Consider the following 24,289-nt stretch of genomic DNA (forward strand, 5'->3'; position numbering starts at 1 on the left):
AAGTAGGTGAGAGAGCTGCAGGGGATCTCGCCTAGAGAAGAGGCCCTGGCTGGCAAGTGACCCTGACCATGGCCTGGCAGCCACTACCCTCCTCTGGCACACAGGCTGGGTAACAGGGCAGACCCTTCCCACATTGAGCAAGTGGCCAGCCAGTCCCACTTCAAGTCTCTCTCCACCCTGCTGCAGGTTCTCCCCACTGCTTCCTGCTGCAGGGAACTGCAGGGCCAACTGCCAATGTGTTATTGCCCTGGCCTGGGCCCAGGGCACACAGCAGCGGGCCAAACCAGCACAGGTGCCTGCCCTGCCCACGCTTCCAGTGTGGGAGAAGTGGGGAGACAGAAGTCACAGGGGTGCCACATCATTGCCCTCAAGGCAGAAGCTCGGAGAGAGAGACTTGAGAGCCAGATGGGGCCCTGATCCGGCTGGCATTAGGGCAAAGGCTGTTTTCAGTTCTTGGGAACTCCACCCACCTTGTCAGCCCATGTCCTGGCCACTTACTGATCAGTAACAGCTTCATCTACTTTGCAGTTTTGATTTTGGGGCAGTGTGCCCAGTGCCCTGCTGCAGGGCCACCGTGCCAGCCTCGGCCGGTCCCAAGCTGCCTGCAGAGCCAAGCAATAGGCCACCAGCAGCTAGCAGCAGTGAGAGGCCGCAGCCTCCCCAGGGTTCTGGGGGATGGCGCTCCTGGCCAGCTAAACGGAGCCCTCCCATTCCACACCCTCTTTCCCTAAACCAGAAACCCAAGCCCAGACGCCACCTGGGCTCACCCTAGTTGTCCAAGTCAGCATCTGAGGCTGGGGCCTGGGGCTTGGGTTTCTGACACTCTCCTAGGTTGCCCTGAGGTTCAGAGAGGGTTGGAAGGGCTGCAGGGACCTGGGCACGTGGACACTGCTCCTTCCTGCCCAACCCTTCACACTGAGCCACCTCCCCTTCCCAGAGTCCTCCCTGACCAAAGCTCCACCCCTACTGACTCTCTATCCTTTGAAGACATCCCGTGAGCTCCAAGGCCCCAAAATGCCCTTCAGGTTGGCCTTATGCCACACTGTCCTTCCAGATTTCCCACTGAAATCCACCCTTCACTGCTCACACCACCTGGCTCTTCCAGCAGCCTCTGGCCCTGATGCTGCCCCACACACCCTTGTCACCACCGCCCCCCTCCATTCTTTGAAGTCTTAGCCTCTGGCTTGTCCACGCCAAGGCCTATCTTCTCCAGGTAGCATCTCTCATTCTTCTGATAATAAAAAGCACTTTAATTTTCTTCTGGAGACAAACCGCTCCCCTACTCTCAGGCCACATGGCTCTGGGGGTCTGACCCTACCAGTCCCAGGGATGGTTGCGTGACCAAAGACCTGGCTGTTGGGTGTTTAGTCTGTTCCTTGGCCACAATGATTGGAGAAACTGGTTCTTGACCCCAGTGAGTTCAATGAGTCAATCCTGAGACTTCCTGGAACTAGTGAGAAAGAGGTGCTCTCTCACCCAGGATCACTAAGGGTAGGGACACTGGGGCCAGAGCTGCCAGTGTCCATCTTTGTCAACACATAGGGAAAACCCACCTGAAAAAAGAGCCAAGACATAAAGGTGGAGCCAAGAACTAAGAACATTAATGCAGCGTCTGGATCCAGCCATGCCTGAAGCTACATAGACCTGGCTATTCTGTGAGCTGATACTTGTTTTTCACATAAGCTAGTTGAAATTGGGTTTATGTCCCTTGCAATCTGGTCTCTCATTCCTTTAACTCACTTTATCCTCCCATGCCCATATCCTGGACCTTGTCATCTATTCAAATTGCTCTTCCTCAAAACCACTCTCCTAGGGTCCCACTGTCCTCCACCCACAGGTCCCCCACCTTCCCAACTTGCTCACTCAGACCCTTCGGCCGAGCTGCATCTCTGTAGGTGGGCCCCACATCCTGAAGTTGAACGAACACTCGGCGTGTGCCAGGCACTCTGAGGAAGGGCAGAGACCTCAGCCTCAAGACAGCCCAGCGAGGGAGGTGTTCCAACACTCACCTTACTGGTGCTGAAGGTGTATTTTCTGCCCTGACACCACACTCAGCTCCTGCACAGAGCGGGGGAGCTCATTTACTTACTGTGTCTCTTGGATTTGGCTTCAAGGGGCCTCAATTCCAGGTGAACACTGAAGGCACGTGACACTGAGGCCCTGGAGGAGGTATCCATTGTGCAGCAAAGGAGACAAAGGACTAGGTGGTTTTCTTGTCTGTAAGATAGGGCACAGCAACAGCCCACGCCCGCACCCACCGATGGAGGGGACTTGGGTGGGGGGCCCACAGAGGATGAGGTCAGGGTTCTGAGCCTGGGTCCACCATGGTCTTTTCTCTGGAAGAGAAAAAAACAAGAGAAAAAACAAGACTGTTTTCTCCAAGCCTCAGTGCCCTCACCTATAAACAGAGCCAAAAACGATTTCTCTTACTCACCTGCTGACCAGGGCAGTCTGAACACACCACCCCTGGCCATGGTCTCAGGTTTCGGTCTCTTGCACCCCTTGGGTAGCGCTCTCTCCTCCTGTGAAGCCGCTTCCTTCCTCTCACAGGGCTGGGACCCTGCCTCCCTGTGAACCTCCTCAGGATCTCGGGTCTACCCTCTGCACTCCTGGGTGCTACTTCTCCCTGGGCCCCGGACAGCTCTGCACACACTGCAAAGGCCCCTTTCCAGGTCGAGCAGCCTGAGCGACCCAAAGGATGGGGTCTCCACCCATTCAACTGCTGGGGACCAACCCAGCTAAAGCTGTCCTCTGCCAGGGCAGGGCCTGGCACTTAGCACAGGACTGAAACCCATGTCCATGTTGCCTCTGACCTTGGCAATGAGGGTATCCTGCAGAAGCTGAGACCTTTCATCCAGAGCTCAACATGTCCACACCTGGCCCAGTAGTCAGAAAAACTGAAGCAGAGTCCAGGGAAAGTAGAGTAATTGCAGGCCCAGGTGCCACTTCCCAGCAAGGAGGTAAATCAGCAGCTCACCAACCAAAATGGTTGCTTCCTTCCAAATCTGGCAAGAATCTGCCTGTGGCCCACCCTACCGGGAAACCTAGCAGCGAGGGCGCTCTGGGAGAGGTAGTGCAGTGCAGCCAAACTGACACAGTACAAAGCCATCATGGTTCCCCACTACAGAATGGGTGCGTGTGAACTGCACCAGGGTCTCAGACACAGAGGTGCACAGGCCCCAGGCCGGGCAGGACAGCCTGCCCAACTGGAGGACACAGACCCCCCTGAAGAGGGGCAGTGACCACGCAGTCCTGCTGATGGTCTCCAGGCAGCAATGCAGCGGAATGTGGACAGAGCTTCCCAGCTTCTCAGACCTATTAGGAGCACCTCCTGAAAGTTTCTGATTTCCCCTCCCGAGGCAAGGAGGGGCGTGGGCCATCCAGGGAGGCCTGGCAGGAGGGTGCCCCAGCCGGCAGTGGTCCCACACGGGGCTCAGTCATCAGAGCCACCTCCTGAGAATTTTTTTTTTAATTATTTCTTTTGGCTGTGTTGGGTCTTTGTTGCTGCACACGGGCTTTCTCTAGTTGCGGTGAGCAGGGCCACTCTTTGTTGCGGTACGTGGGCTTCTCATTGTGGTGGCTTCTCTTGTTGCAGAGCACGGGCTCTAGGCATGCAGGCTCAGCAGTGGTGGCTCGAGGGCTCTGGAGCGCAGGCTCAGTAGTTGTGGCGCACGGGCTTAGTTGCTCCGCAGCATGTGGGATCTTCCCGGACCAGGGCTTGAACCTGTGTCCCCTGCACTGGCAGGCGGATTCTTAACCACTGCGCCACCATGGAAGTCCCTCCTGAGAATATTTTATGTGGAAACTATAAACTTCTTTTTCTGAAACCTCCCACTTTTAAAATGTGGGCTTAAAAAAAGAAATACTCCACCTCACACCCATTAGGATGGCTACCATTAAAAAAAAAAAGTGTTGGTGAGGGTGTGGAGAAACTGGAACTTTGTGCCCTGTTGGTGGGAATGTAAGATGTTGCAGCTGCTGGAAAACGGTATGGAGGTTCCTCAATCACACGTAGAATTGATCCAGCAATTTTACCTCTGGGGACACACCCGAAAGCACTGAAAACAGTGACTCAGAGAGATTCGCACACCCATGTTCATAGCAACGCTATTCACAACAGCCAAAAGGCGGAAGCAACCCAGGTGTCTGTCAATGGATGATGGACGAACAAAGTGTGGTCTCTACACACAATGGAATATTATTCAGTCTTAAAAGGAAGTTCTGACGCTTGAGACAACACGGATGAACCTGGAAGACAGCGTGCTCAGTGAAATAAGCCAGTCACAAAGGGACAAGTATGATCCCACTTATATGAGGTCCCTAGAGGAGTCAGCTTCACAGAGACAGGATGTAGGATGGTGGGTGCCAGGGGCTGGCGGGGGATGGAGAGTTAGTGTTTAATGGGCTCAGAATGTCAGTTTTGCAAGATGAAGAGAGTTCTGCGGATGGATGGTGGTGATGGTTGCACAATAATGTGAATGTATTGTATTTATACCACTGAACTGGACACTTAAAAATGGTTGAGATGGTAAATCTTACGTCCTGTGTATTTTACCACAACTAAAAATAAATAAACACTGTATGGCCCAAGCAAAATCACGTGTGACTCCATGTGGCCTTCGGTCCCCACCTCTGCGATCACTCAACTGGATCTTCTGTGTGGGCTGTTCTGGCTGCGTCACGAGACAAGAAGCTTCGAATGGTGGTGTCCTAATGGAGCCGGAGCCAAAGGACGCCACACAGTGGTGACAGCAGAGACCAGGCTGCCCGTGCTGAGGGCCTGCACCAGGGTGACCACCTCCTCCCACAGGGCTGCTCCTAGGACCCCAGAGCCTCGCACAGTGCACCCTGCACATATGTGCTTCCCTATTCTCACTCACCTCCTCTTGCCTCTCCCAGCTCCTGGCTTTCTTCCGGCTGCCTCCATCAGGGGCAAAAAGTGTGGCACTGGGGCCCTGCCCCAGCCTGGCTGCCCTATAAAACTTTTTGTGTTATTCAGTGTGATTATCCAACCCCTTTCATTGAAGCCCCAGCTCCTCCAAACAGTCCTTCAGCTTCCGCTGCCTGCTGGGAGTGTTGCCTGCGGAGCCTGCAGCGTGCCTCTCTTCCCTGGAGCCCCGGGACGCAAGGGGGACCCTCACCCATCACCACATGAGGGACACCGTGACAAGAGGTAGGTTCTCGGTCTCCAACAACCAGTGCCTGTGGCTGTGGGATCCTGGGAGTTCAACTGTGAGCACCTACTCTCCTGATTCAGAGACGGGCAAACCAAGTCTCAGAGAGAGCCAAGGACTTGGTCAGTTTTGTATGTACTAGGGACCCTTCCATACAGCCCGAGCCAAAGCTCCTTTCCCCAGGGAATGAGGTTCCACACCTCCCATCGCGGACTGCTCCTCATTCTGGCTAAGAAGAGGTAGAGAGTCTGAGTCCACGCATTACCCTCTCTGGTTCCCACCACCGACCTACCCTCTGGGCTCTCCTGGCAGCAAGCAAGGTCTTGTCTAAACTCTGCAAACTGAGACACCGTTCCCAGGCCAGGAGCCCCTCAGATCTGCTCTCAACTTACCTATGCCAAGCTGTGCGCTGTGGGCCAAGCCCCTCCCTTGCCTGCGTCTGTTCTGCTTGCTTCTATACAAAGCAGGACTGTGCTTCAGGTACACAAGCTTTGCAGGAAGAGACGGATCCAGAGGGACCGCAGACAGCAGCGGGGGAGACACCCATCTACTAGAATCTGGAGTCTAGGGGACCCTCTGCCTGCTCTAAGCCTTCAGAGCAGGAAAGGGTCCCCTAAGGCCTGGAGCAAGCCTGGTCATCGTGCAGGTAGGGTGGGGTGAGGAGGGCCTGCCAGCTGGGAGCCCAGCTGAGAGGCCAGACAGCCTCATTCAAGAGCTGTACCTCCTGCCCTGAGAACAGTTGGGGTGCTGGTCTACTAGATCACACCATGAAAGGAGACCCAGCGCAGCCAAAAATAAAAAATAAAAAAAAAAAGAATAATTAAAAAAAAAGGAAGAGCAGGGCAGGACAGGATGCTATGCTGCTCTAACAAGCAGGAGTAAGTATTGGCAAAAGGTGGGAAAACGGTAATCACATGCCCCTGAAACTAGTGAAAATTTGGAGAGCAACTTGGCAATACCTAGTAAAGCTGATGACTCAGATAGGGGGAGAAAACTGCCGAAGGAAATGGCCAAGATGATACCATTTATGTAAACCTGAATATCACAAAACAATGTTTTGATACTAGAATGTGCTTTTAACATCACATTTATGTCAAAGTATAAAAACCTGAATGAAAAGGACACAGGCTCCTGAGAACACTCTATTCTGCCTGGTAAACGACCCCACCAAACTGAACCCTGAAAAAGAGTGGGGAAAAGCGAGGAGAAACAAAGGGAATTTTACTTTTGTCGCTCATTAGACTTGAAGCAAATACGACAAAAGTCGTTAACAGTCAACATTCTGGTAGTAAGGTATCTGTAAGATCTCTTACTACAACCCCGTGCCAAAGAGCCCAGACAAAACTGCAGGCCCGGGGAAAGCGCCCCGCGCCCCTCGCGCCGAGGTTGCTCTCCAAACCCCACCCGCCACTCCGTCGCCGCCGCCGCCCCCCGGAAGAAGAGTTTGGAGGCCTAGGGTCTGGGGCGGGGATCCCGCCCGCCGGCGTCGCTCGCCCCCATTGGCAGGAACAGCGCCGGCGCCCCGCTCTGATTGGTGAGGTTGCGATCCCTGATTTGCATAGGCCCGGCGGCGGCGTGCGCGCGTCACCCTGCGCGCGGAGGCGCCACATCCATCCCGCCGCCAGGGCCGCGTTTGGCGGGTTCCGTCTCCCGGACGCCCGGATGTGGGGGGGAGGGGGCGTGCCCGGCGCGGCCCTCCTGGAGGCTGTCCCCGGATCCCTGGGAAGGCCCCTCGGCCTCGGCGTCCCCACCGTGGGCGGCCCGCTCCTCGCCCCCCGAGGCGTGGCATCCGGTTAAGCCTGGAGTGCTGCGCGCGCATTAGTGCGCAGCTACATTATAGGAGCCTTGGCAGGCCGCCTGTTCACGTGGGCCGAAAGCGGTCCGTGCCTTCACGGACCCAGTCATCTGGGTGGGGAGGCGTACAGTCACAACCACCCAAACATCTAATTACAGAGTGGTGCCTGGGACGAGCCTGCAGAACAAACCGCGGGGGCGCTGACCAGGCTGGGGCGGATGGCCCCCAAACCCGTGTCACCCTCCGTGCCCTGCTCCACCCAGGGGCCGCGAATCTGGGCAGGGCTCGCACCCAGATCCTGCACTCCCCATGCAGGGGTCTTGGCCTCTGCAACCCCTCGTATTTGGCAGGCACTCTGGCTGGTTTTAAGCTAAAAGATTCGGGCAACTTCCAAGTGTTAAGAGTGAACAGAGACTCAATGAAGAGTGCCCCACCAAGTCTTTTTGTTTCCAGAAAGGCAGTTTTGTCCACAAAAACCCCAGTGCCCCACATTGTGACAAAACCATTCCCTAGGACTATGCCAGGAGAAAACAGTGAGATCCCAAGTTCCTCCCACCAGCAGCATTTTCTGAAATGTAAACAGTTTATCGAACACTTTATTCAGAAAAAAATACAATGTTTTAAGAACTTAATTCCAAAGCACTGAAAGAGCCCGAAGGCTAAACAGAAAACAGCCTCTGCTAAGCACTACCAGGTCACGCTGAGAACCGCCAGCAGGGTCAGACTCTGAGGGAAGGTCCCTGGGCCACCAGGAGACAGCTGTGGGCACAAGGCCCCCCCGCCCCCCATCATGAGTTGATGGTGGTACCTCTCCCTTTTCCCAGGCTGCCCACCCACCCCACTGGGGTTCCCCGGTCACAGTCAGGACACCTCCTCCCCCAAGAAGCCACAACTGTTAACACCGTGCTACCTCCTCCAAGGAACAGCCCCCCCCCCCAACCTGTCATCACCATGGTATTCAGTGCAGCACGCCTTGGCCTTGGCCTCTGTAAGTCCTGCGCTACTGGGTGTGAGGCCGCTTGGCCACAGGCTCCTCCTCCTTCTCCCGCTTCAGCCATCGCTCCAGGAGGTCAGCGCCTCTCCTGTGGGAGAGCGGGCTCTTCTTCAAGAACTGGCTGGACCACTGGGGCACATCTGACTCTGCCTTTTGGGGTGCTTTGGTGTCTTCCTTTTTGGGCGACTTTGTGGCCAGCCATTGCAACATCTTCTGGCTGCTGCCACTTTCCTTGGGCTCCTAGAAGAAAGAAGGAAAAGCTCAAACCACCAGCTCAAGCTTGTGGAAACAGGCCAACTCCAAGGGAAGAAAGAGGGGAAGAGGCATTAGGTATTGACCTAGGCTTGGAAAATGTCACCAAGGGCCAGATGGGGCCCCTAATCAGGAGTGGGACGAGAGGAGCAGAGTGCGTTCCAAGGGCTGCAAGGAGTAGGGAGCAGCTCTCAGAGGAGGCTTCCCAGAGGTGTGTGGGACCAGCCAGAGAAGAGAGCTGCTGGGCACTCCAAACACGGGCAGACAATGAAGCAGTGTCAGGGAAAAGTGTGTGCTTCAGCAGGACCAGGCAGTGTGGTGTGGGGAGGAGAGTCGCAGGGCGGGAGTCAGCCGAGGGCCAGAGCACAGCTCTCTCCCGCGGCACCGCCCTCCGCACAGCCCCCCACCAGCCCCGCTCCCTCCGCTTTCTCTACACCTTCGCCAACCCCAGACTGAAGCTTCTGAGTTCACACGATGCCACCTCTCCAGAATGTGAATTCTTTTTTTTTTTTTTTGAATTCTTCTGGAGGAAAGACCATGGCAGAAATGGGGCAGTGTCTAGTGCAAAAGGAATGCATACAATGACATTTTTAGAGACGGGTAATGAAAAAAAGTGTCAGGGGTGCAGGAGTTCGACAGAACTGAGAGAAAAAAGATGACACTGACAGTGAGTATGAAAACTTAATAAACTTAGAAAAGTGGGGAAGGGGGCAGCTGTTCTAGCCATCACTGTCCTTCACACTTCTCAGGCACCCTAAGACGCCTACTTTGGAACACTCAGATCCATGTCTTACTTCAGGTCCCTCTATGCCACCTACAAACAGTTGCTACTCCTAAATCTTCACCCCGGGTATCAGCAGGGGCCAGCTTCTACTCTGGAACTTCCTTCTCACTGAGGCCTCTTGCCTGTTCACCTTCCCTTCAAAATACATCATCTGGATCCCTGCCAATTCTAAGAAGTTAAAGTTCACGGCAGGAATGTTCTCAGATCCCCCTGAAGGAGAACGACGATTGGAATTCCTCCATCTTGTAGCTGGGAAAAGAGGTGCAGAAAACAGACATAAATCACACATCTGGTTGGCGAGAGATACAGTTATGGTCGAGGGCTCCTTGTCCTTCTCACAATCACCCTCTAGATTAGGAATGCTCAAACTTGGGTTATTATCAGACCCACCAAGGCAGCTTCTTAAAGATACAGAAGCCCAAGCCCAGCCCTGAATACTGAAGCAGTAGGTCTAGACAGAGGCTGGCATTTACATTTTGAAACAGGTCTCCTGAGGACTCCCGGGTCGCAGCCAGCTTTGAGAGTCACTGCTCTGGTCCACCTTGCCGTGCACGAGGAAGGTGAATTTGGGGTGGTTTGTATTCAATCTCTGATTGTGAAAGGTCATGGCATAAAATTAACAGGTCACACTGACAGAAGACAGAAAGCTCAGAAAGGACTATCATAGTCATAGGCCCTACCTTTTTGACCAGCGAGTCAACAGGAAGCAGACACTCAGGAGTGTTGTTTCGGGAGTTGTTCACCACGGAAGAGACTGCATGGAAGGTGATGTTCTCTGTGGGGTGAATTAACTTCAGAGCTTCTTGAGCTGAGACCTCCCCAAAGTCCAGCCACTTAGAGACTGCCTCCTCTCCATCTAATATGGCAGGCATCCTAGCCCGCGAGGTGAAGACAGTGGTTGGGAGCCGCGGGTGGGGTGGGGTGGGGCGGGGAGAAAGGCCCGGTCAGTTGAAGCGCAAACTGCCCCAAGCAGCAGCTCACCCTCTCTCCGCGCCTCACGTGCCAGTTGCTACCCGGTGTCCCCCCGCCCCCCCCACAGGGCACAAAACTCAACACCAGGAGACCCAGCTTAACAGAGTCAGATGGCAAAGACAGTGCCCCGTGCTATGAGTGGATCCACTCCAGTGTACACGCTAGCAAACTGGTGACCTTTACGACACTCCAGCCTAGACTTAAAGGGAAAATAAACCCTGGAAAACTTGTCTATCAACAATACTCTCCAGCCTTATCACCCATGGAAGATTTATCTAAGAAAGAGCTATTTATATAATTGTGAACAAAAGGAAACTATGGCTCAGAAAAGCAAAGAGCCTGCCTCAGATGACTCCTGGTACCCAGCAGATGTTAGGAAAAGATCCCTTGTTTAGCCCCCAATTTTATGTTCTAGGCCAATGCAAAGAATGTACACACTTCATTGGTGGGTGGTACAGATAGGAGATAAATGCGTTAACATCTATTTTAATAATTATTATTACTTCAACAAGTCAAACATTTTATTTTATTTTATTTTTTTGGCCGCACTGCATGGCTTATGGGATTCTTAGTTCCCCGACCAGAGATCGAATCCAGGCCCTCAGCAGTGGAAGCACGGAGTCCTAACCACTGGATCGCCAGGGAATTCCTCCAAACATGTACTTTTAAAAAGTATTTTAAGGGACTTCCCTGGTGGTGCAGTGGTTGGGACTCCAAGCTCCCAATGCAGGGGGTACAGGTTCCATCCCTGATCAGGGAACTAGATCTCACACACATGCTGCAACTGAGAGTTTGCCACAACTAAGAAGCCCACAAGCTGCAACTAAGGAGCCCGCCTGCCACAACTAAGACCTGGGGCAACCAAATAAATTTAAATAAATCAATAAATATTTTAAAAAAAGGGTATTTTAAGATCTTTTAAATCCAGATGCATTTTATGATGAATGGCATCTCTGCACTATCACAGTTTAATTGGCAATAATTGGCAGCACTTTATTTTTCTTAACTATGTATAAAATAGTGGTACAAAATCTTAGATTAGATGAAATAGGAATTTATTTTAAGGTGAATTAGCAAAAACTAGAACTATTACATCCCATGAAAGCATCATTTCAGACAGAACGCTTAGGACAAGGGGGCTAAAACAGGGAATCCAGTTTGTGCAGCACTGCATTCTTTTCAGCAAAAAATCATAAAATTACTTCTGAGGACACTCAGATCTGGCAAAAACTGTGAAAATGTTACACTACTCAGTTCTGCTAACGTTTTTTACTTTATTAAATATCTTTTAAAATATTTATTTATTTGGCTGCGTTGTGTCTTAGTTGCAGCACACAGGATCTTTGTTGCCTTGTGCGGGATCTTCGCTGAAGCATGTGAACTCTTAGTTGCGGCATGCATGTGGGACCTAGTTCCCTGACCAGGTATCGAACCCAGACCCCCTGCATTGGGAGCACAGAGTCTTAGCCACTGGACCACCAGCGAGGTCCCATAACGCTTGTTTTTAAAATGAAAATCTGTTCCAATGTGATTGATCTATTATTTTTTTAGAACATAATGCTAATTTTGCCTTTGCTTATATACGGTTTTGTCTGTGAGAAACACAAAGTGAACACAGAAAACTGCACCCTGCTGAACTGAGCCTTGTAAGAGCACACAAAATGCACACATCTCAAACACTGACGGCTACCTTGGCTCACTGCATATTACCCTCCGAAGTGCTCTGCTCTTACTTTGCATTTGTAAACTTTTCTCTATATTAAAAAAACTATTCGTTCAACATCTGAAACACGTCTAAGCTTCCTGGCTCAAACACGCTAAGCAGTGCATGCAAACAGAAAACTTGTAAGTCTTGATGAGAAGCGTGAAATAATAATAAAGCGTCTTGAAAGCAAGAAGAGAACATGTGACATCTCCTGAGCAACAGACATAAAGGATCCACAACAGTAACAGGGCTGGGAGAAAAGGAACATCCACGGCTGGAACAATTGCAAGAAGTGTTATAAAGTCAATACCAGCCAGGTCTGAAGGAATAGAAGCAATGGCAAGATTTAGTATATGGACTGAAAGCCGAACAGTAAAAAAACTAAAAAACTGGAAGCTTTCTCACAAAGAGAATGCCCTCTCTATACACAAAGACCACAAAAACACCACAGAGGTGGCTCCTCTTAGCGCTAGTAATGGCTGTTTTGGTGGCCTCAAACACTGCTGCAATTTCCAGAGCTCTCAGCTGTTGGGAGAAGACATGAGCACAGATGAAGATGCTGCTAAGGAATTTCCACTAGTGATACTGAAGTTAATTGGAGGAGGCCATACATTGCACCAAAATGTTCAGTTTTGATTAAATACGTAAAGGCACACCTCGAAGGAACAACGTTTCAAAGGCAGAAGAACATGCCCCAGGATTTAAGACTGCAAAAGATGATAATTTTGCAGAGTCTTCCTTCTACCACTGCACAACAACACAAGCTGCAACTCTTCCGACGCTCACTTCCACAAGTCAGTTTCAGGTCTTTCTAAGGTAAAATGCCATATTTATTGTAGTATCTATGTACTTCTTAACCACTTAATGCATGGAACGATAGTACTGTTTTTACTAGATTCCTATTTTCTTTTTGTTTTACTGTGTCACTGACAAAATTTTTAAGTGTAGTCCCCTTAGTCCCACATTTCCCGTAAGTCCTATGGTTCTCATAGTGCAATTCTGCATAGTGTGGTGATTTTTAGGAATGCATGTCATGTTACAGCCAAACTGACTGTATTTTGTGAAGCAACTGTCTTAGTTTCCTATTCTCTAAATCTGTGCGTACAGAAGCTGCCTATCTAAAAGCAAAGAGGACAAACCCTGCCCTGAATCCTTTTGGACCCAGGCATGAGAAGTGTGACTTGCCGGTGGTGGATGTCATTCAAGCCTTTGCAGGAATCCACTGTGATGATGGTGTAAGAATACAGGCAGTCTCCTCCCTCCGGGGGCTCCCAGCAGTCAAAGAGCCCGGCCATCGTCAGCGGCCTCCAGTTGTCCCAGACTTTCTCCCAGTCCTCAGGGCCGTCTGCAGCACCCATGCTCTCTGACTGGAAGCAAAATCCATGGTAGATTAGATACTCAGCAGCCGCCCTCCCCTCTGCAGGTTGGGTACTAGTACAGACTCAAGAGCACGGCAATCATTTTAGAAGGAATTCAGCCCGTGCCTTTAGCATGGGTCCTCTTGATCCACCGTCGCGGAAGGAAAGAGGTTTGGTGGCAGATACTCACTGAGGCAATAGATTTATGGCTCCTTAACGCTTTCACAATACAGTTTAACACCTTCAGTGGATATTCCAGCCTTCCATGACCTGGATCATGATTCCGGCTTTCAATTACAATGTTAACTTGAATTAAGCCCAGCTATTTCTAAATGATGATGCTCTTATGCAATTTCATGCCCCTGTATCTCGCAGAAGCAACTTTCCTCTGCCCCAAAGGTCTTTCCTTCCCTTTTTCATCATGCCAACTCCTACTTGCCATTTAAGATTCAGTTCAAGGCCTAGAATACAGAAAGCTGGAAAGTGTCACCTCCACCCTAACAAAAAAAAAGGTAGAGGGCTTCCCTGGTGGCGCAGTGGTTGAGAGTCCACCTGCCGATGCAGGGGACATGGGTTCGTGCCCCAGTCTGGGAGGATCCCACATGCCGCGGAGCGGCTGGGCCCGTGAGCCATGGCCGCTGAGCCTGCGCGTCCGGAGCCTGTGCTCCACAACGGGAGAGGACACAACAGTGAGAGGCCCGCGTACCGCAAAAAAAAAAAAAAAAAAAAAAAAAAAAGGTAGAGAATCTGAATAACCGTAACTTAAACTCATCAGGGAACTGAGGTCACAGGGCAACCAATTAGCCTGAAATTTATGGAAAGACAGGGTCATCCAAGAGGAGATGAGACACCAGTCCTGGCTTCCCAGTGGTAACAGAAGGAAAACAAGGCCTCCTTCAAACAGCAGGTAAGAATTCAGATAAAATTATCAACAAATTGCTCGATGCAGAGTGTGGGCTAGCCTGAGGGCACAGAACCCCTGGGGGCTGCAGACTTCAGGGAAGTTTGCCTCAGCTTGCAGACCACCCTCCACAGGAGCTCACGAGAGAGACTGGGGGCAGGAGACTGGAGAAACCTTCTTTGCCAATGTGTGCTAGACACGGGGAGCTCTTTTGCCTCAGGGATGGTGAGAAGCCTTACCTGGTCACTTCTCCTCTAAGGAACAAAAAGCTTAAGGGGCCAGGGTAAAAGTGATAAATCCTATCGCTCCTAAGATACAGGTAAAGACCCCCTGAGGCTGGAAAAGGGCAAAAGAAAAAACCCTCTACGCCCCTGGAGAAGCAGGATCACTGAGAAAGCCTGAGCCTGAGAGCCGGGGACACAGTTCTGCTTCAGCCTGAGACTGAACCAAGGCCACGGAGAGCTCTCTCCACCTCCCTGTACACCAGATGACAAGCAACAGCAGTCTGCTTCTGGGGGAGGGGCAAGAGCATGGAGAGATCCCCTCGAAGGCACAGGCTCAAAGGGAAGTAACAAGAGCTGCAGGGAGCAGGGCTATTGAGAAAAACCCTCTGGAAAACCAACCCTTACCCTGAACACAAGGTGACAGCAGAGAAATATTTAAAGCCTGTGATGCACAACAAAACCAAACCCAGTTCAGCTCCGGACAAGATCAACTCAACCTCGGACATTAATGGCCTAATAAAAGAATAAACAGGGGCTTCCCTGCTGGCGCAGTTTAACAATCCGCCTGCCACTGCAGGCAACATGGGTTCGATCCCTGGTCTGGGAAGATCCCACATACAGCAGACCAACTAAGCCCGTGCACCACAACTACTGAGCCACAACTACTGAGCCCGCGTGCCACAATTACTGAAGCCGACGCGCCTAGAGCCCATGCTCCGCAACGAGAAGCCACCACGATGAGAAGCCCACGCACCGCAAGGAAGAGTAGCCCCCGCTCGCCACAACTAGAGAAAGCCCATGCACAGCAACAAAGAATAAACATATCCATTTCCAAACATAAATATTATTGATCTCAGTCTCTGTCCTATCTACTATGTCTGGCAATCAATAAAAAATTATAAGACATACAAAAAGCCAAAAATGAACTGCCAAGATATATACAAATCAACAGGACCAGACTCAAGAGATTACATTTCCCAAATGCTGAACTATCAGACAGGAATTTAAGTGTAATTACTATATATACATATTAGCTATGTATTATGTATATATATATAATAGCTCTTATAGAAAAGGTAGACAACATGCATGAACAGGCAGATAAGCAATTTCAGTGAAATAAGACTGAACTTAAAAACAGGTCAATAATCACTCAAACTGAAACACAGAGAAAAAAGAATGAAATATACAGAAAAGAACATCCAAAAACTACGGGACAATATCAAACTAACACATATATAATTAGAATGTCAGAAAGAGAAGAGAAAATGGGGCAGAAGAAATAGTTGAATAGATAATGGCTGAGAATTTTCAAAAAAACAGGAAAGACATCAAACCAAAAATCCAAGAAGCTCAGAGAACATACCAAACACACAAAGACATAGACACAGATACACACTGCTGATGATACCTTTTCTGTTTTGATTTGGGGGAAGTAGATGAAGTAGGGCTGCGTCTTGTTTGTCCCCTGACATCGCTGCCACTCATAGAAACCATCTGCTAAAACAACACAGCGCCTTCCCTTTCCCAGAGGCACCTGAGGGAAAACATGAGCAAGATATGGTCTTAGTGACAGAAACATATTTCACAGACTTAAAAATCTCAGGTCTGCCAATGTGTGACCTCAGAGCAGTTAATTCCTCTGTATGTCACATTTCTTACGTATAAAGTCACACTTACACAGATGCTGAAAAGATTAAATAATGTACATAGCAGGAAACAGGCACTGTGGTAGCCAGTCTCCAAAGCTGGCCCCACAGAGAACCACGCCTACCAATATTCACATGCTAAGTAGTCCCCTCCCTCAGTGATGTCAGGCTGGCTCTGTATGACCAATAGAACGCAGCAGAAGCGAAGCTGTTATGATTTCCAAGGCAAGGTCACAAAGCCCTGCAGCTCGTGCCCTGCTCTCTGGGATGGTGAACTCTGGGTAAGCCAGATGCCATGCGAGATGCCTGACCACCCTGACACCCCCAGCAGGCACACGGAAAGGCCTCCAGTTGTTCTACTCAGCCCAGCTGAGGTGTCACACATGTGGGTTAAGAAGCCACCTGGGACATGCAGCTGTCATCTGATTAGAACTACATGAGAACCTCTGGTTGAGTAAAAACTGTCTAGTTGAGCCCAGGCAGCCCATGGTTTATTATGAGAAATAATAAACTGTTGTCTTGGCATGCTCTGTCACACAGTAATAAACAGAACAACACTCTACATTAGTAACTGGGAACACACTTTGGAACTATTTCTCAGGTATATAAGGCACTAATAGTTCTGTTAGATAAAATAACGAATATGTGCCTTTCCCCTAGACCAGCTACCTACCTTAAAGGACCGTTTCTCCATTATGGTATCACTACGGCAGTTGCTAGTGTTGAACTGCAGCTTGGAAGGATCAGCTTCTTTAAACCAAGATGGGACCAAGCCCCACCGCATGGGGGCAATGACACGCTCAGATGAGTCTGCGCCCTGCCACGAAAAAGGTTAAGATCCAGTGAGGAGATCATAATGAAATTTAGAAAACCTAATTCAGTACATGCATTACATTACTACGAGTCTCAAAATACAAAGAGGATTATTAATAGGGAAATATTCTACTTGAAAACAATTTTAATGATGTATCATGATGTGAGTAATTTGAGTTCTCTAGCAATCATATTTATCAGAATGTATGACGTTCTGCTTGGGCAGGATGGGGGATACAAAGAGGTTTAATTTCTGTAAACTTTTAATTAGTGCCTACTGCAGGAGAGACATAGTACTAGGCCCTGCACTTCACATGGCCCCAGCTCTCAAGAAGCACACGTTACAGGTAACCATCATGTAAAACGGTACATGCTATGATTAAGGGATACATAGGGTAGTACAGGGGCACATGAAAGGTGCTTAACCTCAAAGGGCTTGCACTATAACTTGTGAGGCCGCACAGACATTAAAAATATGAAGTACTAAGATACTATAGGCTAAGGGCCATATAAGTGGTACAAGGAGTGTCAAAAAAGTTCAGTGGAGAGTGCTCTGTGAGAGATGGAATGAAGAAGTATTATCAGCTCCTTGGGAGGGGCAGAAGGGGAGGGAATAGGGTGAGGTGGATCTTGGATTGGCTCCCAAGAGGTACAGGAATCAGACAGAGAAGAGATGGGAGGAGAGACCAGATATGAAATTAGGGGCCGTGTCAAGAATGTGCAGGAAGTGGTTTTGTGCAGCCAAGTTATAGCAAGCCTGAGGATGCTATTTTTAGGAAGGCCTGCTTACAGGACTGGCCCTCAGTTAGGATCTGAGAACGTGGATTGTGTTTCCACCTTCCCCTAACTGATAAGGATGGTACACTATGCCTACTTTGTGCAAAAAATGAGGTTTATGCCGAGCACCTGCTTTCCTTCTAGGAGTCTACCATTTTGGTACTTGCTAGGCAGAGAGTGCCTACATGACCAGCCCCCAACAAAAACCTTGGGCTTAAGTTTCTAATGGGTTTCCCTGGGCAGAAACAGTGCACAAAGTTACCACATTTTTCACTGCTGGAGAGAAAACATGCTTGGTGTGTCCCCTCACAGGAAGGAGAGACTATAAGGAAGCTTGTGCATAAATTTCTCCAGATTTCTACTTGTTTCTTTTCCCTTGCTGATTCTATTGTGTATGCTTTCACTGTAATAAACCTTAGCCACGTCATATGCTGAGTCCTTCGAACGCATCTCCAAATGTGGGGGTAGTCTCCGGGCCTCACCCTCAACACATGGTTGTTAAACTCTTTTGGGGTAACTGGCCCCTTGAGAATTTGATGAAATCTACAGATTAAAATGCGCGCGCGCACACACACACACACACTATTCTCACGGTGTACTACACTGAGCTGGAAGACACCAGTGAGCAGACAGTGCATTTTAGGTTCTACTAGGGTGGTACAGTAGGTCTGGTGACAGCAGTGAGAATAAAAGACATTCAAAAGATAGAAAGAAAAAAAAAAAAGAAATTGTGGTGTCAAATGGACAAAGAAAACAGAGATGATTAAGGTTTCAGGCCCAGAAGCCTGAAATAATGATGGTGCTATTGAACAAAAGAGAAAAGTCCGAAAAGAGGTTTGATGTGGGGAAATATCACACACTGAATTTCAGATAACAGTGGGAAGTCTGTGGCAGCTTGGAAAAATGGTCCCGAAGTCTTCGACGCTTCTCCCATCAAGAGCTGTGTGGGGGACCTATGTGCCCTTTTCTTGAATCTGGACGGGCCTGTGACCTGCTTCTATCGAACAGAATGTGGCACAAGTGACACTGCATGATTTCTAAGGCTAAGTCAGAAAAGGTTTTTCAGCTTCCTCCTTGTTTGCTGCGACACTGCCTTTGCTGCCCTGAGCTGCCATATAAGAAATCCAGCTACCTTGGTAAAAAAGCCCAGGCTTTGTGGAGAGGCCACATGTAGGGGCTTTGGTCAGAAGCCCCAGTTCAGAGCCAACATCAACTGCCAGATAAGACAGTGAAGATGCCTCTAGATCAGATGTTGGTAAACTTTTCTCTAAAAGGCTAAATATTAAGTACTGTAGACTTGACAGTCTTTGTTATAAACGCTATTATAGGGACAGAGCAGCCATAGACAATAGATAAATGGATGTTGCTCTGTCCCATAAAATTTCATTTACAAAAATAATCAGAGGGCCCTAGTTTTCTGCCTCCTGCTCTAGATGATTCTAGCCCCAATGCCTTCTCAGCTGAGGCCCCAGACTCCAGGGAAGAGACAAACCATACCTGCAATGCCCTGTCCTAATTCCTCACTGGTGAACATAATATAAAGGTTGTTCTGAGTTAGTTCTAGAATAAAATCCACAGACAGAGGTTTACTATGTCCAACAAGCATGTGGAATTAAAGTTTAGGAGAGAGGCAGCATGGTATACAGAATGGGTCAGCAAACTTTTTCTGTAATGGACCAGACAGTAAATATTTTTGGCTTTCTGAGTCCACACAGTCTCTGCTGCAACTCAACTCTGCCACCGTTGGTAGTGTGAAAGCAGCCAAAGAACAAGTGAGCATGGCTGTATTCTAATAAAACTTTATTTATAAAAACAGGCAGTGAGCCAAATTTGGTCTGAGGACCACGGTTTGCCAACCTCTGGTATAAAGGAAAGAACATGGCCTTTGTAAGAAGACCCTGGTTCAAAAGTCCCTTCTCCGCTACTTATGAGGTTAGATGTGTGGCATGGAATAGGCACACTAATTGTAGTTTAATATTTTTTGAGGTTATGATGAAAAAGAAACAGCAAAATCTTCTATACAAAGGTGACTGGTAAAGCCATTAGGATAAAGTTTCTTAGAGAGCAAATCAATCACAGGATCAAACCTGGGGGTACAAAAACAAAAAGGAGAAATGAGGAAAAAGTGCAGTCCAACAAAAAGTTCCTAGAGAGATAAAAGCAGAATGAAAAAAGTTGAAAGGATGGAATTCCAAGAGGGGAATCGTCAGTAGTCGTGTCTTAGAAGGGCTTCCCCTTTTTTTTCTCTTAAATTTATTTGGCTGTACTGGGTCTTAGTTGCAGCACGTGGGATCTTTAGTTGCGGCATGCGGGATCTAGTTCCCTGACCAGGGATCGAACCCAGGACCCTTGCACTGGGATCGCGGAGTCTTAACCACTGGATCACCAAGAAAGTCCCGGGCTTCCCTTTTGTTTAAAGCTAATTCCTCCACTGTGCTCTTCACAGGATCCTGTCCCACTTCTTTCAAAACCTTGCCTGTATTAGTTAATCCCCTTGCCATACACACACACACACACACACACACACACAACACAGAACCATTCTTGTTATACATGGCAGGTAGGCTGTACAAAGTTGCCATGACACTGAAGTAGGGAACACTGAACTGCAGCTCTTAGGGGAAACACCGTTAGGTTGCCAGGAACCTATAGTGAGAACATCTTCATCAACTGATCAATATACAACCTTGTCTTCTGTGTGTTTTTGTTTAAAATATTTATTATTATATGTTAAACTTTATTTAACATATATTGTTGGTTCATTAATGTTGAATTCATGACCAGCAGCCACAGTAACTCAAGCCTGAACGAAGCATCTCTAACACATGTATTTTCTCTGTAAGGCATATTACGCCCTTCTTGCATTTACGAATTCTAGCCTGCACTTTACCACTATGCTTGGGGACAATTTTAAACACTAAGATCACCAACAAAAAGCATAGAAATGCAAAAAACATGGCAATAAACAGATCTCAAAAAAGATACTTGTTTATAGTATGAAAAGTGAAACAAGAAAGTAGAACTTCATCTTACTTGATCTCAGTTAGGAATACGTATTTGGGTAACTTGAATATTTCACCACTCTGTATGTCCACGAATGGCTACAAAAGCATCATGAGTATTATTTTGGGGGTTACAAAGTAGGCAAGTAGGCAAATTTACCAACAGAATCTACGAAGAATGAGGGTCAATTGTATGTATATATACATATATACATATATGTTTCCTTCTCCTTAAAGACAGAAGCAGCCTTTAAAACCAATAAATGAGCTCGCAGGATAACTAAGGAAAAGGTGGCCCTGGAAGAAATGGTAGGGTAGAGAATGAAGGAAGAGAAAGAATGTGTGAAAACACAGAACTTTTGTAAATCCTCTTTCCCTTCCGGAATCAAATGTGTCAAATGTGCCTTCCAAGCAGAAGGGCCCCCAGTACAAACCATAAATGAAAATAAGAGATAACATTATCTCACAGCCAACTAAACAACCTTGCATCAGAAATTTACAAGACAAAGCTCTAAATCTGAGGTTCTGGACGTGGGGCAATTCTGACACTGCCCGCCCCCACCACCTTCACTTCACCAAGCCCGGGGGTGAGGGCTGGCCCACTGGCATCCAGTGGGTATATCGAATGGGTATTTGGCAATGTCAGGAGACATTTTTGGCTATGATGACCTAGGGAAAACTGGCATCTACTGGGTAGAGGCCAGTGACGCAGCTAAACATTCTACAACTCACAGGTCAGCTTCCCACAACAATTATCCCACTTAAAATGTCCATAGTGCCAAGGCTGAGAAATCATGCTCGTAAAAATTCCACTGATCACCTTTAACCTGAGTGTGTTCAATGGACAACTGTAAACCAAACCCAAATACAGGGCTGCCCCATACTGGGAGCAAGGAATAGAAAGCGGCTTCTAAGCCAAAATACTGAAAATATTGCTCAGTATTAGTCATCTTTTCCTCTACCCTCTTGGACTTGTAACCTGAACAGCTGGTAGCACTGGGGGTAGATAAATGAAAGAGGAAGTAATTTGCAAGTCAGTGGCTTCAAATGCAAATGTTACAATCTATACACATGCGCTGACATTGATGATACGCATTAGTGACCTGAAATAGTTCTATTTTCACTTTACAATTTACTATTTTCATTTTCAGATAAATGACACCTCAAATATTTATCAAAATTAGGAAACCCCAAGCAACCTTTATAAAATTTATTAGAGATGTGGAGTCAAAACATTTCATCAGCAAACTGACGCCACTGACAGAAGAGGAGGGCTATGCTGTGCTTAGGGGCTCCACCTTCCCCGTTCCTAGTTCCAGGAAGTATCCACTGGAGTGGGAACAGTGGACTGGACCTCGGTACCAGCTCTTCCCTCACTGACTGGGTAACCCAGGACCACTCACAATCTTTCTACACTTCTGTCTTTACATCTGTTAAAGTTTTCTTCCAGGTAACATTCATTCTATAATTTTAATGACGTGGTGCAAAGAGAACCGAGGCTAAAAAAATAAGAAACCTCAAACAGTTAATCCTTCTTTCTCTTCAAATCATTCCTCCCTCTGAAACGTTTTATTTTCTCCTTTTCCAGTCAAGGTTCCCCATGATATTGTTTTTACTTTGATTTGCCTCTCATTAAAAAAAGTTCTTTTAGTTTCAACAAGTATGCATCCACTAAAAATGGCTCAAGAATAAACTATTTCATGTAAATGGCTTCATTCAACCAAAAAGATCAAAGGCGTCTGGTATTTTTTTTTTCAAAATAATCTGATCCCCACAACGGAAAAATGAATCTTTTTTGACTACCATATTATCACAACAGTTCTGAAGAGTATTTAGCAGGGTAGTATAATCAATTGTATCAAGTGACTTAAGCATTATGGATCAGATAGAATAAAAATCCAGGATGGAAACAATCAGGATTTTAAAAAACATATCAAAGATATTTAACATATTTAAGACATGGAAAAACTACTGATTTCTGGAATGAAGCTTTTTTTTTTTTTTTTTTTTTTTTGCTGTATGCCGGCCTCTCACTGTTGTGGCCTCTCCCGTTGCCGAGCACAGGCTCCGGACGCGCAGGCTCAGCGGCCATGGCTCACGGGCCTAGCCGCTCCGCGGCATGTGGGATCTTCGCGGACCGGGGCACGAACCCGTGTCCCCTGCATCGGCAGGCGGACTCTCAACCACTGCGCCACCAGGGAAGTCCTGGAATGAAGCATTTTTATTACACTGCAGGTATGCATGCATACGGGCACATACTCCCTCCCTTTCAGGAGATAAAGCCAAGAACCAAAACATGATTATAAGTTATCGGCCACTCCAACACTACAGAAGTAGATTCCACAAAGATAAAGAATGCAATTAAACTTCAGAACACCAAACCAAATGCCTCTGTTCCTACCTTCAGTAAAAGACAAACATAAAAAGACTGAAGACGCAATCAGAAAGATTAGAAATTTAAACGTTCAAGAAACGTCAGAGGTGTTTTTAGACTAGCTAGTCTTAATCCTGCCCTAAGCCCAGAGATTCTGACTTCGCTTATGGACTCATAAGGGGCACGGAAATCCTTTTTTTTTTTTTTTTAAAGATATTGAAAAGTCCCTGATGATCAGTGAGGTGTGAAAGACGCTACCTTAAAGTGTTTTCAAATGCATATGAACCGGCCAGGCACCAGGGCTGGCGCGCCTCTTGCAGAGCAGCACTCAGCTGGGGCCCCAGGAACAGTGACCCGTCCCGGAGGCCTCAGCACAGGCGCAGCGACGGGCGCAGGGCAGGTCAGCGCTCACCTTCTCCACGTGCAGCCGGGACAGGAGCACCGGGCTGCTGGACTGCGGGCTCTTGTTGTACGACGGGCAGTACCGGTCCGGGTCCCTCCACTCTGGGAGCCGCCGCTGGCCCTTCCGGTCCCGGTAGGCGCAGGCCCGGGCGAGGACCTCCTTGGACAGGTGGCAGGACGTCCGCCCGCACATCTTCGGCGCTGCGAACACCGCGGCCCTGGACGCGAGGACGGGGTTCGAGCGCCTCACACGCGGGTCTCGGGCCTCTGCCCCCAGGGTCTCCCTCCGCGCCCCGCTCCGCCCCACCCTACCCCCACCCCAGGCCCGCGCGCCGGGCTCACAGGGCCACCTCCCGCCCCGCGGCCCGGCCGGGCGAGGAAAGGAAGCTTCTCAGCCGGGGGCTCCCCCTGCCTAGCCGGCCCCGGCCTCCCCAGCTCCTCCCCGCTCCCTCCGGGACCGCTGACCCTGAGGACCGCGCCCCACCCCCACCCCCGCCGCCCGTCCGGTCTCACTTCCCCCTCAGGCCCGCCGCCCTCCCAACCCGCCTCGGCTCCGCTCACCCCCGCTCAGCCCCCGTCCGTCCCACTTCGCCTCCCCCTCAGGCCCGCCTGCCCGTCCGCCTTTCCCCACCTCACCTCCACCTCAGACCCAGCGGCCGCGTCGCTCTCCGCGCCACCGCGCTCCCCGCACCAGGCCCCGCCCCCAGCAGGCCGGCCCCGCCCCCCAGCGGCCGGCGGTTCCGCCTAGCGCTGGGGCGTCTTCCCCTCCCGCATCTTGCAGAGCGTTGGGACTGCGGAACCTGACTCTCCTGAAGGAGCCCGAGCAGGAGCCCCTGATTGTCTCGGGGACTCGTCCTCCGTGTGGGCCGTTCCCCTGCGGGGTTAACTCCCTCCCAGGGCGAACCTCGGGAATGGGCTGGGAAGGGTCCCGAGGGTGCAGGCTGGCAGAGACCCTAGATGCGACCCGGAGGCCTACAGCCCCTTCTCCGTACAGCGGGAACCACGACTCCAGGGCACCAGGTTCTCGTAGGGGTGAAATCGGGAAATTTTCTTTACTTCGCAGCCCTACTAACGGCCCATAGTTTAGGGCAAAAATTGAAAAACCATCAGGAA

The 24,289-nt window shown here is 49.3% G+C and overlaps 1 protein-coding gene across 1 annotated transcript; it reads right to left on the reverse strand.

The window, feature by feature from the left end:
- Positions 1-7,547: 7,547 nt before the first annotated feature.
- On the reverse strand, positions 7,548-23,892 carry HMCES (5-hydroxymethylcytosine binding, ES cell specific). The gene is made up of 7 exons (XM_027098481.1): positions 23,813-23,892; positions 23,187-23,394; positions 16,482-16,625; positions 15,571-15,696; positions 12,862-13,043; positions 9,680-9,872; positions 7,548-8,203 (listed from the first exon to the last, which is right to left on the reverse strand). The coding sequence occupies exons 2-7, from the start codon at positions 23,367-23,369 to the stop codon at positions 7,970-7,972; spliced, it is 1,062 nt and encodes a 353-aa protein (XP_026954282.1). The 5' UTR covers positions 23,370-23,394; positions 23,813-23,892; the 3' UTR covers positions 7,548-7,969.
- Positions 23,893-24,289: the final 397 nt, after the last annotated feature.

The sequence above is a fragment of the Aethalodelphis obliquidens genome, unplaced genomic scaffold (assembly GCF_003676395.1).
Source record: "Aethalodelphis obliquidens isolate GAN/ISIS:26980383/991018 unplaced genomic scaffold, ASM367639v1 scaffold123, whole genome shotgun sequence".
Classification (NCBI taxonomy): domain Eukaryota; kingdom Metazoa; phylum Chordata; class Mammalia; order Artiodactyla; family Delphinidae; genus Aethalodelphis; species Aethalodelphis obliquidens.